This window comes from Pseudochaenichthys georgianus, chromosome 10 (genome assembly GCF_902827115.2).
Source record: "Pseudochaenichthys georgianus chromosome 10, fPseGeo1.2, whole genome shotgun sequence".
NCBI classification, from domain to species: domain Eukaryota; kingdom Metazoa; phylum Chordata; class Actinopteri; order Perciformes; family Channichthyidae; genus Pseudochaenichthys; species Pseudochaenichthys georgianus.
The window spans coordinates 2981378-2999493 of NC_047512.1; the positions used below are offsets into that span (position 1 = coordinate 2981378).

At 43.5% G+C, this 18116-nt stretch overlaps 1 protein-coding gene across 1 annotated transcript in view; it reads left to right on the forward strand.

The window, feature by feature from the left end:
- The window catches only part of glra1 (glycine receptor, alpha 1), a 99662-nt gene that overhangs the window by 38835 nt on the left and 42711 nt on the right, over positions 1-18116 (forward strand). Inside the window, exon 3 of the mRNA XM_071204711.1 lies at positions 9548-9615. Coding sequence (XP_071060812.1) covers positions 9548-9615 — 68 coding nt within the window. The remainder of the gene's footprint in view (positions 1-9547; positions 9616-18116) is intronic.

The window sequence follows — 18116 nt, forward strand, 5'->3', positions numbered from 1 at the left end:
CTTCACATCACCACCGCTAAGCTAAATTTGGCTAATGTTGGGCTATAAAGGAACTACAACACGGTCACATGACTTCACGTCACCACCGCTAAGCTAAAGGTGGCTAATGTTGGGCTATAGAGGAACTACAGCAAGGTCACATGACTTCATGTCACCACCGCTAAGCTAAAGGCGGCTAATGTTGGGCTATAAAGGAACTACAGCAAGGTCACATGACTTCACGTCACCACCGCTAAGCTAAAGGCGGCTAATATTGGGCTATAAAGGAACTACAGCACGGTCACATGACTTCACGTCACCACCGCTAAGCTAAAGATGGCTAATGTTGGGCTATAAAGGAACTACAGCACGGTCACATGACTTCACGTCACCACCGCTAAGCTAAAGATGGCTAATGTTGGGCTATAAAGGAACTACAGCACGGTCACATGACTTCACGTCACCACCGCTAAGCTAAAGGTGGCTAATGTTGGGCTATAAAGGAACTACAGCACGGTCACATTACTTCACATCACCACCGCTAAGCTAAATTTGGCTAATGTTGGGCTATAAAGGAACTACAGCACGGTCACATGACTTCACATCACCACCGCTAAGCTAAATTTGGCTAATGTTGGGCTATAAAGGAACTACAGCACGGTTACATGACTTCACATCACCACCGCTAAGCTAAAGGTGGCTAATGTTGGGCTATAAAGGAACTACAGCAAGGTCACATGACTTCACGTCACCACCGCTAAGCTAAAAATGGCTAATGTTAGGCTATAAAGGAACTACAGCAAGGTCACATGACTTCACGTCACCACCGCTAAGCTAAAGGCGGCTAATGTTGGGCTATAAAGGAACTACAGCACGGTCACATGACTTCACGTCACCACCGCTAAGCTAAAGATGGCTAATGTTGGGCTATAAAGGAACTACAGCACGGTCACATGACTTCACGTCACCACCGCTAAGCTAAAGGTGGCTAATGTTGGGCTATAAAGGAACTACAGCACGGTCACATGACTTCACGTCAACACCGCTAAGCTAAATTTGGGTAATGTTGGGCGTGATGACGTTTAGTCGTTTCATTTAGTGAGGTATTTTCTGACATATTTGACCTCCAGACCAGGGGACAGGAAGTACTAAAAATGCTGACTCATTTACCGGTTTTAGGACTCCTTACTGCACCACTCTATTGGCAGTTCTAGCACAGATAACTTAAGTGAAATAGCAACAGTAACCAATGGTGACCGGTTTTATTAAAGTGTCCTAACACATCAACAATTAGAAGTGCGCTTAGAGAGTGCATACCTCCGCCAAGGCAAAAGGCTGCTATGTTAGGGAAAGTGACAAATAATGTGTGTATCTGATTCTGTTTTTCAGATTCACTCAGACATGTAATGGGTTGTTCATTAGCCCCGCCTTCTTTATCTTTCCACTGAGTCCCATAACAATCAGACCTTAAGTGTTGAAAACATAATCTGCTTATGAAAAAAAACATCGTATCAAGTATAAATATCATGATAATTACTATTATAATTGTCTTATTACTAAAACACCACTGTTTACACATGTGTACATATTGTATTGCACATTTGTACACATGTATATACATATTTCTATTCTTTATTGAATTAGTATTTTTTGCATTTACTTTACCTTCTTACGTTTGTATAACAAAATCACTTTTTCATTTTCTATATTTTTTGTATTGCACATCTTTCGCTTTACCTCCTTGTCTTTGTATTGAAATAAATCTATTTTATTTTATCTTATTCTAAAATGGAACCACGTCCAATTATTTCCTGAAAGAAATGAAGTATTCAAATTATTCTGAATGATGGGAGAGCACGGGATAAGATACGTTTCGAAAATCATTACATTAAGACCTCTCCCTTTCATACAAGACTCCAGGGAACGCATTATGTCATCGAGTGTCCTTACAAGTAGCCTACTGTATAGAAGTACAGCAGTGTATGTGTGTGGCTCAGGCCATTTGACACACACACACCCCCCCCCACACACACACACACACGGAAGCTGATATAAATATGCAGCTACAGTAGTGTGTGACTCACGCTGCCTGTCCTCCATGACAGTTAATGAGCTGTCGCTTCTTCCCCCGTCTTCTGTCTTTATTGGAAAGCCGTAAAGCCAGGGAAAAAAGAGAAAAGTCTCCGTCTCTGGATGGTTATTAAATTAACTGCTGGGGAAGAAGATAAGATTGGGAACATTGTGTGTTGTTAAAAATATATGGCATTGTGCAATACGAATTAAAAGACTAGAAATAAACAAGAAAGTAGAAAATATGCATGTTGAGTACAACACAAGTTAGGAGGAGGAGGAGCTTCTCCTACTATGGGTTTTTTCTTTACGTCAAACGAAGACAAACGACGATATCCCTGCGCTCTTGTCCCTCCGAGAGCACTTTGAAGGAGGGATTTGAGAACAAAGCCAGGATGTAACGTGTCGAGGAGGCCTGAAAGCATTCTGAGCAGAAACACGGCGATAATGTAATACCAGCTGCTTTATGGGTAAACCCTTTGAAGCACTCAGACACATCACAGAGAGGCTGACTGGGTCCGTGGAGCCTGAATGCACCACGCAGATACACAGCCGCTGGAGTGATTATTTACCCAGAAGCCCCCTGGAGCCCATTTATCTTCAAATACACAGTTTGATTTAACTCCTGTCGTCAGGAAGATTAGGAAAAAAAATGTAAAGTGCCAAAAATCATTATTTGGTTTTATGCTGATTGGGTTTCAGAGAAGGGGCAGGTTTTTAATTAAATGAATAAAATGTGTCTAAAAACATATAAAGTTAAAGTTATAACGGGCAATTAAAAGATACAATTAGATGGAATGGAATAATAAAGATATTAATATAACATAATAAGTTTAATAAAGAATTTGCAATACAAAATACAGAATATGTATATATAAATAAGAAGTCTAATAACAGAAATACAAATATAGAAAATAAGAATTTTAAAAAAGTATATATATTTATATATACAGAGGTTAAATTAAGAATGAAAAATAAGGCATTCAATACAATAGAATACAAGTATTATACAAACATTATAAGTTAAAGGTGGGGTATGTAATTTATTTCAGAAACACTTTTTGTTATATTCCATGGAAAGCTCTTAACATCCCGATAGCAAGGAATTTATTAAATGCTTTGACAATAAATACATTTAAAATATCATCTCTGGAAGCCGCAATACTGAAAAAAGTACAACCGGCTAAAGTAGCTGGATGGCCTACCTGCCTGTCAGCCTTCCATCGGGGCACAAACTTACCTCGTGCCCTCATTGGTCATGTGCGCGTCCGTGTGTGTTGGAGGCGGGGCTCTGTGAGGAAGTGGCAGATTTCTTCCGGCTGTGTATTTTCAAATTCTAGCGCACTCGAGCCGGTTTCTCCATTCACCCCACCTTTACAGGAAGTACAATGTCCAAAAATACATGAATTAAAATAGAAACAAATATGGTTTCTTGTCGTGACCACGGTAAACAAGAACACGTTTGAAGGCAGCATTGCCATCACTCAGTGTGGGAACAGGTTCAGGTCCAGGTTCTTTATGTGTACCCGTACAGTAGGTACATTTTGTTTGCAGATAAAAAGACAACCCTGACTCTAAACAAGACAACAGACACATCTCTAATAAAAGGACTAGTAAAAAGTACAAGTACACCCTGCTCCGTCAAATCTCAAAATATTTCAAAACATCATTAACCCTTCGATGCATAAGTGGGTCTTTTTGGACCCGGTGAGCTGGTTTTCTTGAAGTATCTTTGTAATTACATTTTTTTATCATTTCATATTCCAGCTATTCCTCAAAAGACATGTTTTGGATATCGTGCCATTCACATTTTAAATGTACATTGTATGAAGTTGTAGTTTTTGTATTACTACCCCAAGCTTCCATAAGTGGGTCAAAAATGTCTAAAATTATAAATTATGAAAAATGAAATATTAAATATTTCTAGTGTGAACCAAAATATAATACTAAATATTATACAAGTGATTTTTCTCTCAACCAAAATGACCAAAAAAGCATTAAAAACACATATTATTCTAATACGGGTCCTATTTGACCCACTTATGGAAGAGTGTGGTCGCTCTGAGGGCATCTCAGGGTTAAGAAGGAAAACACTAGGTCAAACATGGACATTCAAAATGCATAATTAAATACGCATCTGTGTGACGCTCCTAGATGTGTTAATTAAGCTGCTGGGATAAAACTGTTTTATAGCTTCGTTCTTCTCTTTGGGACGAGTAACCTCCGCCCGAAGGAAGAGGATTACATTCTGAGTCATGGTCTAACTAGGCTGGATAACCGCTGCAACACATGGTGTCGTTAGGGTGTAAGACATCTAGTCAAACCTCCCCCTCTTCTGGCGGGGAACATATGTATATATTTGGATCATTTATGCTCATAAGTGAATCCGCCCAAACTAATGTCTTTCTAGGAATTAATGCGACTTGTTTTTGTTTTTCCAAATCTCTCAGGAACCCAGTGAATAATCAGCTGATTTGTGTTTATCTGCAAACAGACGTATGGGGGTCTTTCAGTGGGATGGCAGTTCGTTACGAGTCTAATCTGTAGATACATATATAAAGAAATGGTGAAATCGTGTTAGCTGGTTGAGACTGGACTGTTCGTGTAGAAAAGTCCGTATACGTTGTGTTTTAATTAAAAGTATTCCCCACTCTGCAGTTTGCCAGGTGGCACCAGCCGTGGATAATACATCCGATTGAGTATTCTCAAAACGAAACCCCAGTACGTGTGCGCATTACCCGCCACGTTCGTATAGCTTCACGCATCAAATCCATCCATTGAGGCATCCTTCACCGGCCGGTGCTCACACCACGAAATGAAGCACTCGTTCTCCAAGTGATTGGAGCTCTAATCCGGGCGTCTTGATCTCATTCAGCTCCAACGTGCAGCTCCTCGAGCAAAACCTGGCTGATTTAATATCTGTATTCTGTGTGATTCTATCTTTATTACCTCACCCCTCTTTCCTCACGCAGTCCTGTGAGTAATCTATTGTGTGTTCTAATTAGATGCTGCACATGTAAGTCACGTATCGGGAGCCATCGCCTCCGGCTAGCTTTAATGATTTTCTCCCTCTTAACCGTACATCCTCCACCCTCTGATTCTGTGTGTGTGTGTGTGTGTGTGTGTGTGTGTGTGTGTGTGTGTGTGTGTGTGTGTGTGTGTGTGTGTGTGTGTGTGTGTGTGTGTGTGTGTGTGTGTGTGTGTGTGTGTGTGTGTGTGTGTGTGTGTGTGTGTGTGTGTGTGTGTGTGATGATATTCCTCCACAGTGGCCTCCAGCCATGCTCAGACTGTGACAGGGAGAGTAATTGGCCATCAAAATAATCCAGACCCCTTCCCTCACTCGCAGCTCGCCGCCGGCCAGAGGGATAAGACCCTGAATTTAGCCGGGGACATTAAACAAACCTGTGTGTGTGTGTGTGTGTGTGTGTGTGTGTGTGTGTGTGTGTGTGTGTGTGTGTGTGTGTGTGTGTGTGTGTGTGTGTGTGTGTGTGTGTGTGTGTGTGTGTGTGTGTGCGTGTGCGTGTGTGTTTGACCTTAAGATACATGTATACTAACGAGTATGTGATGCATCCTCTTGACTTTTTAAAAGTACTTTCTGTAATCCAGCACAGTTTGAAATGCCTCGCTGCAACACGAGATGCCTCGTTGTTTGTTGGTAGCCTTTTTTCAATCAATCAATCAATACAACATAATTACAGGGGTATACGTTAGCAACCTATTCACGATGACAGATATCTAATAACATTTCATCTATCCGAGCTTTAAAATGATGCAAGGGAACCAAAAGGCTCAGTTTCAATTTTGTTTGCAGACTGTTCCAAGCTCGAGGAGCAGCGCACAGAAAAGCTTTAGTACCTAAAACAGTCCGAGCACTTGGCACATGTACTAAAACACATCCTGGGATCTCAGGCAGTAGCTACTTGCCACTCTCTGTGAGATCAGAGAGCAGATATAAGGTGGTAGTTACCCAACATGGCTTGATGGATGAACACGTACCAGCGACTGAGCCTCCGTACAGGCAGTGAAGGCAGACCTGCCTGGCATACAGGGTCCAGTGAGGAGTAAGCGCTCATCATGACGACTCGACGACTACGGTAGTCACAATTCAAATGTAAATATGTTACGCTATTATGTTATAATGTAAAAAAAAAAAGATGGACTTTATTAATCCCTGTGGGGAAATTGTTTCTCTGCATTTGACCCATCCTGAGTTAGGAGCGGTGGGCAGCCATTTTGAACGGCGCCCGGGGAGCAGTGTGGGGAACGGTGCCTTGCTCAGGGACACCTCGGTAGCACTTGCCGGGACTTGAACTGGTGACCTTCCAGTTGCCAAGCCAAGTCCCTATCGACTTCGCCACCACCGCCCGTAGCGGACATTTGTTTTGAGGCTATGATGGTTTGTGTCATTGCCATGGGAACATGTCTGAAAATCATTGATGTGTAAAGAGAACTGGATACAGCCCCACTCGTTCCTAGAGAGCTGCTCCGTGGCGCATGGAGTCCATCGGTGTGTCTGTTGTGTGTACCGCGACCTTGAGAGCCTTGAAAAGCGCCTTTATAAATAAATGCTATTATTAATATTAGTAACCGTAACTGTAGATTCAGAAAGTTTGCCCTCGAGCCCCGACCTCCGTCTGTCAAAACGAAAGGAGAAAGAAAATATCTGGATTCAGATTTGAGCGCATTTTGCAACTTCTACCTAATGATTGAATTACGGGTTATCCAAATGTTCATACTGGGTAGTTTATTTAGCTAACAAAATATTATACGCTGATTTACAGACGTCTCTTTCCTAATGTAAGTCAATGGGAACATTTATTTTGGGCCAACATTATGTCCCGGACTGACATGGAAGTTGTAGTACCACCGTTTAGCCACTAGGAAATGCGCTTCAGCGTCTGGGGCACTTCCTGCGGGCTCTGACCGTATAACATAATGCGATATGACCGGGAGGAAGTGTGCTTGCATCCAGTGGGTCTTTGCAAACTATGGATGAAGTGTGTACTTACAGAAATGGGAGAAAAACACTTATTTGTGCCTTTCGTTATGTCATGCTTGTGTCTTTAAGATCCAGTACACCTGTTCATTGTGTTCCATGTTGTGTTTGGGAACCGAGCTCAGGCTGTGCTTCAGTGATGAAGATGTTACAGCAGGAAGTAAACTCAGTGTGTGTCTTCCAAGGTGGGATTCAGTGTCCTGACATGAACACTGTGACAGACTCCCACCGCCTGACGGCTTCATCAACTTTCTCCAAGAGTCCCTGAGAACGAAAATGTGTAAACATCACCACGTAAAGAAATCTGGAAAAATCCATTTCAACTTTGAAGGTGCTGTCGGTCAAACCCACTCGATAAACACAGAGTGGCATTTCAAGGGAATTCTCAATGAGCAGAAAAGACGCCCTCGTCACAGATGAGACGTTGCCTTCAAGGTTGCGAGTCAAAGTGGAAGGAAACAGCATTCTGGGCGGCATCGATCGGACGAATTACCAGGTTGTATGGACACAAATGAGATTACTTGGCGGAGAAGTGGAGTTCAGTGAGGAGCGTGGAGGACGATCTGTGAGGCAGGAACACGGAGCTGGCAGTCCAAACTGAAGAGTAGAAAAGATCCAACGTGTTTAGAGAAACCAACAACGGTTTGATTCGATGATATATCGAGAGAAAGAGTGGTTACCTCTCCACCCGGAGCTCATCTGAGTTCTCCATGCATGCCCTCGATACAGAATATAGAAACATATGGAAAAGGGGGTACAGTCCTATTTGCCTCTCACAACAAAATATAATAATAAATCCAGTGACTTTACCCGAAGCGCAGTTAAATAACGGGGGGGGGGGGTACACTTTATAGCGGCCAAAATCATAAAAATAAAATATAACGCAAAGTAAAGCGCCGCCGAGGCACCCGTCAGCGAATCTTACGCATGGGTAAAAATCAAGGTCCGAGCAAAAGTCGTTTCATTTATTATCAACACATCCAGCATTTTCTCTCCCGTCTTACCCGATGGTAAAAACCCATAAGCCTACCGGGTGCGCCGCCCACTCCCACCTGTATCCCTATAATGAGCAGGCCTCCCCTCCCCGGCGCCCAAAGGCTGCCTTTACACAAACAGAGGCAGAGTACAACTTATTTGATCAACTTAAATAATAATTAAAAGGAAGATTTACTATAAACAAAACAGAACAATAAAATAAATGGATAACTATTAAATAATATAAGCTCCTAGATATGGCTTCATCACACTTCTCCTACACAAGGGTTCAAAGGACTGTGGTCGAAGGGGTCGAACTAATGGAGACTTGTCAACATCTCTAAGAGGGTCTGAGCTCCGCTGAGGACTTTAACCGTGTGTGTGTGTGTGTGTGTGTGTGTGTGTGTGTGTGTGTGTGTGTGTGTGTGTGTGTGTGTGTGTGTGTGTGTGTGTGTGTGTGTGTGTGTGTGTGTGTGTGTGTGTGTGTGTGTGTGTGTGTGTGTGTGTGTGTGTGTGTGTGTCGTTGAAACTGTGTGTACAACTTCAAGATGTGCGTATTTTAACTGCATATAAAATGTTCCTCCATTTGAATTACATACTGTAGTCATGGTATACAGGTACTAATGAATTATATGTGCTTCAAATACACAAGAACCAGACTTAGGTTCATGAATTTAAAATGAATGTTGGATGTGTTGCATTTACCAGGTGGTTACATTTGATATGAATTAAGCCTTTGTTTACTTCCTGCTTAATCCATATGTTTAAAATGCCGCAATTCACTTGAAACGCATCAAATTGATATCTTCTTTTATTTATAAACCTATTTTATATGTATAACCACTTCATCCACACCCAGCCTGAACATCTAGTCTCTGATGAATGTACTCTACGAAGACGCAGAACATAAGGGAGACTGTTGCGGCTAAAAGCAAAGACGATCTGAAGGTGGAGACCAAAGCCGGAGCGAAACTATACATGTGGATCAACCGGTTGGACATACTCCACGAGGCACTTGCTTCGTGCGACTAGGGGGTGTTTCTGCTAGCATGTTAACCCTAACTAGTACATACCGTGGTAATAAATCAGCACTCTGCTACAGTGTCCCCCCAAGTGGTTACGAGAAATCAATGTAGTTTGAATATGACATGTGTCACCGATCAATAAAGCAAAGCTCCTTCCCGACAGCAATGATTAAAGGGGAGCAGGCGAACTGTCACTTTGACCTCCACTCTACAATATAATACACTGCAGTTTTCCACATACTCGTTGTGTTTTTGTTGTTCAGCTTTTAAGGTTACGTGTATAGTTACATGTGCTGTAAATACTTGTCTTTAGCATCCTTTTTTAATGCTAAATTGCTTCTTTTGTGTCAAAAAACATTCAACCTCTGCAGGAAAAACAGTTTTGTTTGGAGTGTGCAACGATGCAATCTTAACAATTGAATTTGATTTCATTCAGGTTGTTTAAAAATCTATTTCTGATGACATCTGACCGACCGCTTCTTTCTCTTTTCTCTCTCTGCAGGTCCGCCGGTAAACGTTACCTGCAACATTTTTATCAACAGTTTTGGGTCCATCGCTGAAACAACAATGGTGAGCTCAATTATTCTGTGTGTGTGTGTGTGTGCGTGTGTGTGTGTGTGTGTGTGTGTGTGTGTGTGTGTGTGTGTGTGTGTGTGTGTGTGTGTGTGTGTGTGTGTGTGTGTGTGTGTGTGTGTGTGTGTGTGTGTGTGTGTGTGTGTGTGTGTGTGTGTGTGTGTGTGTGTGTGTGTGTGTGTGTGTGTGTGTGTGTGTGTGTGTGTGTGTGTGTGTGTGTGTGTGTGTGTGTGTGTGTGTGTGTGTGTGTGTGTGTGTGTGTGTGGCTGTCACATCTCATTGCAGCTCCATTTCGGCTTGGGTAATGTTTGCTGTGAAAGACGCGATTAATTGAAACGATATAATGTTGATATTCCTCCCCGTCCGAACTTTCATTATTATTTTCCTTTTGAAAAATTAAAAAGCCTGAGCGTTTGGAAAAAACCTCCCCGCCTCATTGAGCTCGTCTCCAATTTCAAACACTTCATTTGAAAGAGCGCATCACTGCGGCGGCGGCCATTTGCATAAAAATGCTGCTGCTGTCGTGCCTCTTAGTGAGCGAGGGGGGTTTACGCTCATTCATTACACAGAAAAGCCATTAGTGTTAATATAACGTGTGTGTGTGTGTGTGTGTGTGTGTGTGTGTGTGTGTGTGTGTGTGTGTGTGTGTGTGTGTGTGTGTGTGTGTGTGTGTGTGTGTGTGTGTGTGTGTGTGTGTGTGTGTGTGTGTGTGTGTGTGTGTGTGTGTGTGTGTGTGTGTGTGTGGGGGGGAACCCAGCAGCCACGGCATCCATGCTAAAAACGATGCTAAAAAAAGCCCTCGCTTTAACCTCCATAAAAAACAACATGAATCATGTTTTCATCCAGCAAGTGCATCAACACTGTCAGCTGTGAAAAGCTTCTGCAGGCGCACGGCGACCTTTGAGGACACGCTCTCCGGGAATGAGGCTGTTCAACACAACCTGGTTCTCTGAAAACACACATATGGAATTGTTGAAGGGGGTTGTGGTAACCCTCAATATTTGTACTAATTGCTCTAATTCTACAATTACGCAGACTGACCAGGACAAACGGGCTCAAATTCAAAGATTCAAAGTACATCTGATCTTGTCTTAAAATGGCCCAGAACAAATAGGCAGCACTTCCTGCTACGAAAGGAAAGGAATGAGAGATAAATGGCTCTATAATTGCGTTCAGTACGGCAGAGGGCAGACATCGTTATTGAACTAGGCAAGCCACAGTTCAGAGATTTTAATACAATAACAACAACATTTTAGTTAAAAACCAAGTATTATTTTACTTTTTTAGATTTGTTTCTACATAAGGCGCGTTCACACCGCAGTGCTTTTCCCACTTTGGTTCCAATATAGTTCTGAAATGTTGCGTTCACACCAAAAGAATCCGGAACTAAAATTAGTTAATGAGAACCTTTTCACCCCCTTTCCCTGCTAGAGAGCAGGGACTTTCGTGGGAGATGTCTGATTGGCTGGGCGGATTGCAAACCACGCCCCGTACAACTCCAAAAAAGTTTTGTGAAGCCGCCATTTTATTATCCTCGCATTAGCATTATTAGCATTATTAGCATTATTAGCATTAGCATTAGCCCAGCGCAGAAACGCGGAGAGACTAACGTATGGCAACCCAAAAGACAACATGGGAGCGGTGGAGATGAGGAGGTGTCGGCGTTCTGGCGATTTCCCCAACTCCGGGGACTCCGGGCGGCAGTATACGCCGTGAAGTGGTTTGCGGCCTGCCAGTACACCCAAAGCAGAAGAAGAAGAAGTGACGTCAGCGGCTTCATTTGACTAATCCTCCCCCAGGGACTTATTCCGGTGTGAACACGATCTGTACTTAGTTCTAAAGTGGGGAAAGTACTGCGGTGTGAACGCGCCTATAGATCTACACATGTATTTAGCTGCCGAGGTTAAGTCTGAGAGTGGATATTTAATCTTCCTAAATATTGAAGCGTTTGTATTGTTTACTAACTAATACTTCCTCCAATGAAATGTCCAATCGCTGATCCAAAGAGAGACGTTGCAGCGTTAGAGTAAAAGCAAGCTAAACACTTGGACACTTGGGTCGAGTAGTTCGCCACGCATAACGTTAGTCAAGCATTTCAATGTAGATGTGGGTATTCTGCCCTTACTGGACTGTGGACCAGATTTCTAGCTTGGAGGATACACCTCCCTAATGAATAAGAAGGAGAACGATAAAGGAAAGCATTACGAAAAGAAAAGAAAGGAGGAAAGGTTTCAAGTGTGTGGAGAGAGAAATTCAGACGAGGAGAGAGATTAGAAAGAGGAAAGGTCAACGTGGAGAAAGACATGTGTAAAAAGGGAAGGGGCAGGACCGATGGCGAAGAGGTGAAGATACCCCGAGCTGAACCTCCCCAACACACACACACACACACACACACACACACACACACACACACACTCAGGTATCTCTCTGCCCCTTCATTCCCTCTCTCGCTCTATGGACAGGTCGTACACGGTGTTATAGGACGATAGCCAGCTGTATTTCTCTCTCTCTCTCTTCCTTATCTTTCACTCGTTCTCTCTAATAGGAAAGCCACAGGAAACTACAAAGATGCCTTTAAATAATTGTACCTAGAAATAGCAAGAGGCTCTCGCCCGTGCAGAGGCTGCTCCTGAATAACCCTCGAGCAGTTCTGTATCATTTCAAATATGCGGTCCAAACGAGTGGTACTGCAGGAGAAATGTAGGCTACTCATCAATATAAACACGAGAGGCACAATTCTGAATCCCAGTTCAATACGGTAAAAAACAAGACAGTAAATCCTGTGTACTTCAAGCCTCCTTTATTAGGGTTTGCTGATACTTACTCACTAAGTACCTTCGCCCTTATCGTTACTGAATAGAGCTTAACTGCACCATCAGCCAACAGAGAACTAACAGCTGGCAGTGCAATCAGGACAGACTTCATTTTGTTTAAAGAACATGTCATGCTTTTCCGGTTATCGCCCGTCCCCTTGTTGTTATGAAGGTCTTTATGCATGTAAACGGTCTGCAGAGTCAAAACCCTCAAAGTGCACCCTGTAGGGAGTAAAACTCTAACACAGAGAAGACCTCCCCAAAACGCCTCGTTGGAGACACGTCACTGTCCATTTGATTCTTCCGGGTACATCATGATGTCATCCGTACCCGGAACGAAATGGACCAATCCGTGGAGACGTTACGTTAAGCCCCCGCTGATTGGTCCAAATTGACCAATCCACGGACTTCCTCACTCACTCAGTGCATGCAGTGTTGCCAACTTGGCGATTTTCTCGTTAGATTTGGCGGCTTTCCAAACCCTCCGGCTACTTATTTGTGTCAAAAGCGACTAACGACTAATCTAACGATTTATAATGGTGTTCTTAGGGACTTCTCTGGTGTTTGGAGACTCACGTATTGTTCTGCAGTTAACGAGCCGCGGGTGCTGCCGTGAGCCCCGCGTCCCTCCCATAGCACTCACAGGCGCTCAGACTGACAGTTGCCTGGCAGAGCAGAGAGGAGACGACCACACTCCCCCGCGTCGAGACTGCAAATGAATTGCGCATGCGCCAACTGCCAAGCCGTCCTGGATTTGAGCGGGATTTAAATGTAAAATGTAAATGTTTCTTCTCTCACTTTCGCACTATAATAAATAACTGCCTTTGCTTCGCTTTGACTCACACAGCCTCAGTCACTCAGTCACCTCGTCCACTGTGTGTGTGCTTCTCTGTGACAAGCTAAACATCGTGGCACAGTCTAAATTGTATTCTCAAACATACAGAAAGGAGTGGGAATCAAACCCTGAGTATAAAGGATGGTTGAAGCCATTTATTGGAGATGACACACGGGCATTCTGCCTTTATTGTAATTTCTATGCCAAACTGTCTGACATCAAGAAGCATGCTAAAACCCAAAAACATACTCAAAAGGCAAAGACATTTCTGATCTACTGTCGTCTGGATTTAACTCCGGTGCTTTCAAGTTTTGATCCTTGAAGGGTTGGGAACGTTTTTTGTACTCCCCTCTACCATGCACTCTCCTAAAGCCGCCATTACATGATATGCAAATTAGGCGACGACGCCATTTAGCGACTTCTGGCGACTTTTGGGACAGCTAATAGCTACTTTCCTTACTATGGAGGTGGCAACACTCAGTGCAGGCAGCTCTGCTGATCTCTCCTCCCTGGCTGCAGGCTGATAACAGACAGTTGGGATCGCGGCGACATTCTCTCTGCAGACCCGTTCTCTCAGCGTCTATCAAGCTTTTTCTAACTCGATATCAAGCCACACTTATTGCTTTTACTTCGGCTGTGACTTTGTGTGTGCTCAGGGTGAGTTTGGCTGTGTTTCGCTAAACAAGGAAATCACACCTCCGCGGAGCTCAGCGCGATTCACAACGTCCAGACTGGTCCTGACCAATCGGAGCACACTGGGCTCACAGGAGGGGGGGGGGGGGGGCAAGAGCTGCAACGAGGCGTTTAGTGGAGAGAGTGAATACACATACTTTTATAAATATATTCTAGTAGACCTCAACAATGGAATTATGATCAGTGGAAATGGCCATGACATGTGACCTTTAAAGAACATGTATGCCATATGATAAATGTTAGGTCTTTGGCGATTAGACTCCGATCCTGAAATCGTATATCTAAAGGGGGAAATGCAGCCCCCCCCCCCCCGGGTCTAGACACTGGTGATGATGCTGAAGATCTGGATTTGATGAGGTGATGGGATGAAGAGGAGGTATGATGAGGTATTGGATTCACTCTCCTGGCACTGGATGTGATGAGAGGAGGTGGATGGGGAGGAGGTGGATGGGGAGGAGGTGGAGGGGGAGGAGGTGGATGGGGAGGAGGTGGATGGGGAGGAGGTGGAGGAGGGGGAGGAGGTGGATGGGGAGGAGGCGGGCGGCAGCATGAACACCTGGAATCACAGCTGACTGCAGGAGAGAGGAGAACCATGTCAAAGTGTGGCTGCAGCGCGGTGATTGGCTGCTGGAGATTGAGGTGAATGTGATATATGCAGCTGCGGACTGAATGTATACACACCCAGTCGTCCTGCGCTGAGCTTCATCTAATATAACATATGGTTTGAATCCGTCATGTGTGTATACTTTAAAGATTATCTTTACTTTGACAGTTGTTAAACCTCTAACTCATCAAATAAATAACCCCAACACCCGGAGAGAAGTTTGCTGGTGAATGGACCTGACGTCTCACGGCGCTTCAGCTGCTGGATGAGATTATTCAGTGTGAAAGCAGCGTCTCCCTCTCTCAGTTCAGAGCAGATGTGCTGCCATAATGCGTGTTCCTCGGTAACCTCCTCCCTACCTGAGCATCAGGGAGGCGACAGGATGCTATGGCAGGCGTGGAATCAGAGGATGGCTGCTGCTGTTTCTCTATTTTTGGGGGATTTCTTGTTCGAGGAAGAAGGAAAAGAAGAATAGGCGAAGAAAGGAAAGATTGCATTCTTCCATGCGCGGTTTACCGCCCGAGTTTAACGCATGCTGAAATGAGTGTGGTGGTGTGTAAGTACAGCATTTCCTCTGCTGATGGTTTCATCGCAGCGTGGCGGTGGTGGATTGTAATTTCAGGGTTTTACTGAACAGTCTAACGGCCTTATGTCGGGATATTGAACCATGAATACGAACCCACAGACTGTAGAGGAGTCTGGCTCTTTTCCCGCACATATGTCCACGTCCTGCAGCATGTCCCCCCCCCCCCATCCCCAGCTCAGAGTGAACACAACATGTTTTAATAAACCAGAAACGATTCACAGCAATTCAAAATCATTCGCTGAAATCATTCATTTGCACCTCCATTTTGTCCCCATAAGGGAGGCGGGTCCCCACGCGTGACTGTGTGAACAGATGTAGGTCCCCACTAGTATAGTAATGCTAGACCATACACACACACACACACACACACACACACACACACACACACACATATACCATGTATACATCACTTCAGGGGACATTACATTGACTTACATGCATTTCCTGGAGACTTATCGTAACCTTAACCATAACCAACACATGCCTAACCCTAACCCTAATCCTAACCAAGTCTCCACCCTAAAATAAATGATCCCCCTTATGGGGACCTCCAATTTGTCCCCATAAGGGAAGCCAGTCCCCACACGTGACTAAGTAAACAGATTTAGGTCCCCACAAGTATAGTAATGCAAGACCACACACACACACACACACTTGGACTTACTACTGTCTGTTCCCCCTATATTCTGCTTTCTCTCACGCACTCACGCACCACATATGTATCTCGATTTGACAAGAACTAGACGCCACGCTGGACCATTAGTTATAAAGAAGTAAAAAGTAAACATTTATTAAATACCAATACAAATAGAAAAAAGATGAAAATACAAAATGCTAACTTTTCTTACATTACTCTCATAAGTCATGCAGCATGTTCTCCTCCATTCACAACTCAGAGTGGAAACAAATCTTTTTTACAAACCAGAAATGATTCCCAGCAATTCAAAATCATTCCCTGAAATCATTCATTTGCATTCAATGACTCTCCCCTCACTTGAATCCTCGAACGCTGCGCAGCCAATTCCCCTCTCGGTTTGATGCACTCAGTGCTCAAACATCTGAGCCGAGAAGACAAGGCTTTATGGACCGAAAGACATCTGTCTAAAGTAGAGACACTACATACTGATACACACCTGCACACCAGCAGGAGAGGGCTCTTTAAAGTAGAGACACTACATACTGATATACACCTGAACATCAGCAGGAGAGGACTCTTTAAAGTAGAGACACTACATACTGATATACACCTGAACATCAGCAGGAGAGGGCTCTTTAAAGTAGAGACACTACATACTGATATACACCTGAACATCAGCTGGAGAGGACTCTTTAAAGTAGAGACACTACATACTGATATACACCTGCACATCAGCAGGAGAGGACTCTTTAAAGTAGAGTCACTACATACTGATATACACCTGAACATCAGCAGGAGAGGACTCTTTAAAGTAGAGACACTACATACTGATATACACCTGAACATCAGCAGGAGAGGACTCTTTAAAGTAGAGACACTACATACTGATATACACCTGACCATCAGCAGGAGAGGACTCTTTAAAGTAGAGACACTACATACTGATATACACCTGCACATTAGCAGGAGAGGACTCTTTAAAGTAGAGACACTACATACTGATATACACCTGAACATCAGCAGGAGAGGACTCTTTAAAGTAGAGACACTACATACTGATATACACCTGAACATCAGCAGGAGAGGACTCTTTAAAGTAGAGACACTACATACTGATATACACCTGAACATCAGCAAGAGAGGACTCTTTAAAGTAGAGACACTACATACTGATATACACCTGAACATCAGCAGGAGAGGACTCTTTAAAGTAGAGACACTACATACTGATATACACCTGAACATCAGCAGGAGAGCACTCTTTAAAGTAGAGACACTACATACTGATATACACCTGAACATCAGCAGGAGAGGCCTCTTTAAAGTAGAGACACTACATACTGATATACACCTGAACATCAGCAGGAGAGGACTCTTTAAAGTAGAGACACTACATACTGATATACACCTGAACATCAGCAGGAGAGGACTCTTTAAAGTAGAGACACTACATACTGATACACACCTGTACACCAGCAGGAGAGGACTCTTTAAAGTAGAGACACTACATACTGATATACACCTGAACATCAGCTGGAGAGGACTCTTTAAAGTAGAGACACTACATACTGATATACACCTGAACATCAGCAGGAGAGGACTCTTTAAAGTAGAGACACTACATACTGATATACACCTGAACATCAGCAGGAGAGGACTCTTTAAAGTAGAGACACTACATACTGATATACACCTGAACATCAGCAGGAGAGGACTCTTTAAAGTAGAGACACTACATACTGATATACACCTGAACATCAGCAGGAGAGCACTCTTTAAAGTAGAGACACTACATACTGATATACACCTGAACATCAGCAGGAGAGGCCTCTTTAAAGTAGAGACACTACATACTGATATACACCTGAACATCAGCAGGAGAGGACTCTTTAAAGTAGAGACACTACATACTGATATACACCTGAACATCAGCAGGAGAGGACTCTTTAAAGTAGAGTCACTACATACTGATATACACCTGAACATCAGCAGGAGAGGACTCTTTAAAGTAGAGACACTACATACTGATATACACCTGAACATCAGCAGTAGAGGACTCTTTAAAGTAGAGTCACTACATACTGATATACACCTGAACATCAGCAGGAGAGGACTCTTTAAAGTAGAGACACTACATACTGATATACACCTGACCATCAGCAGGAGAGGACTCTTTAAAGTAGAGACACTACATACTGATATACACCTGACCATCAGCAGGAGAGGACTCTTTAAAGTAGAGACACTATACTGATATACACCTGAACATCAGCAGGAGAGTACTCTTTAAAGTAGAGACACTACATACTGATATACACCTGAACATCAGC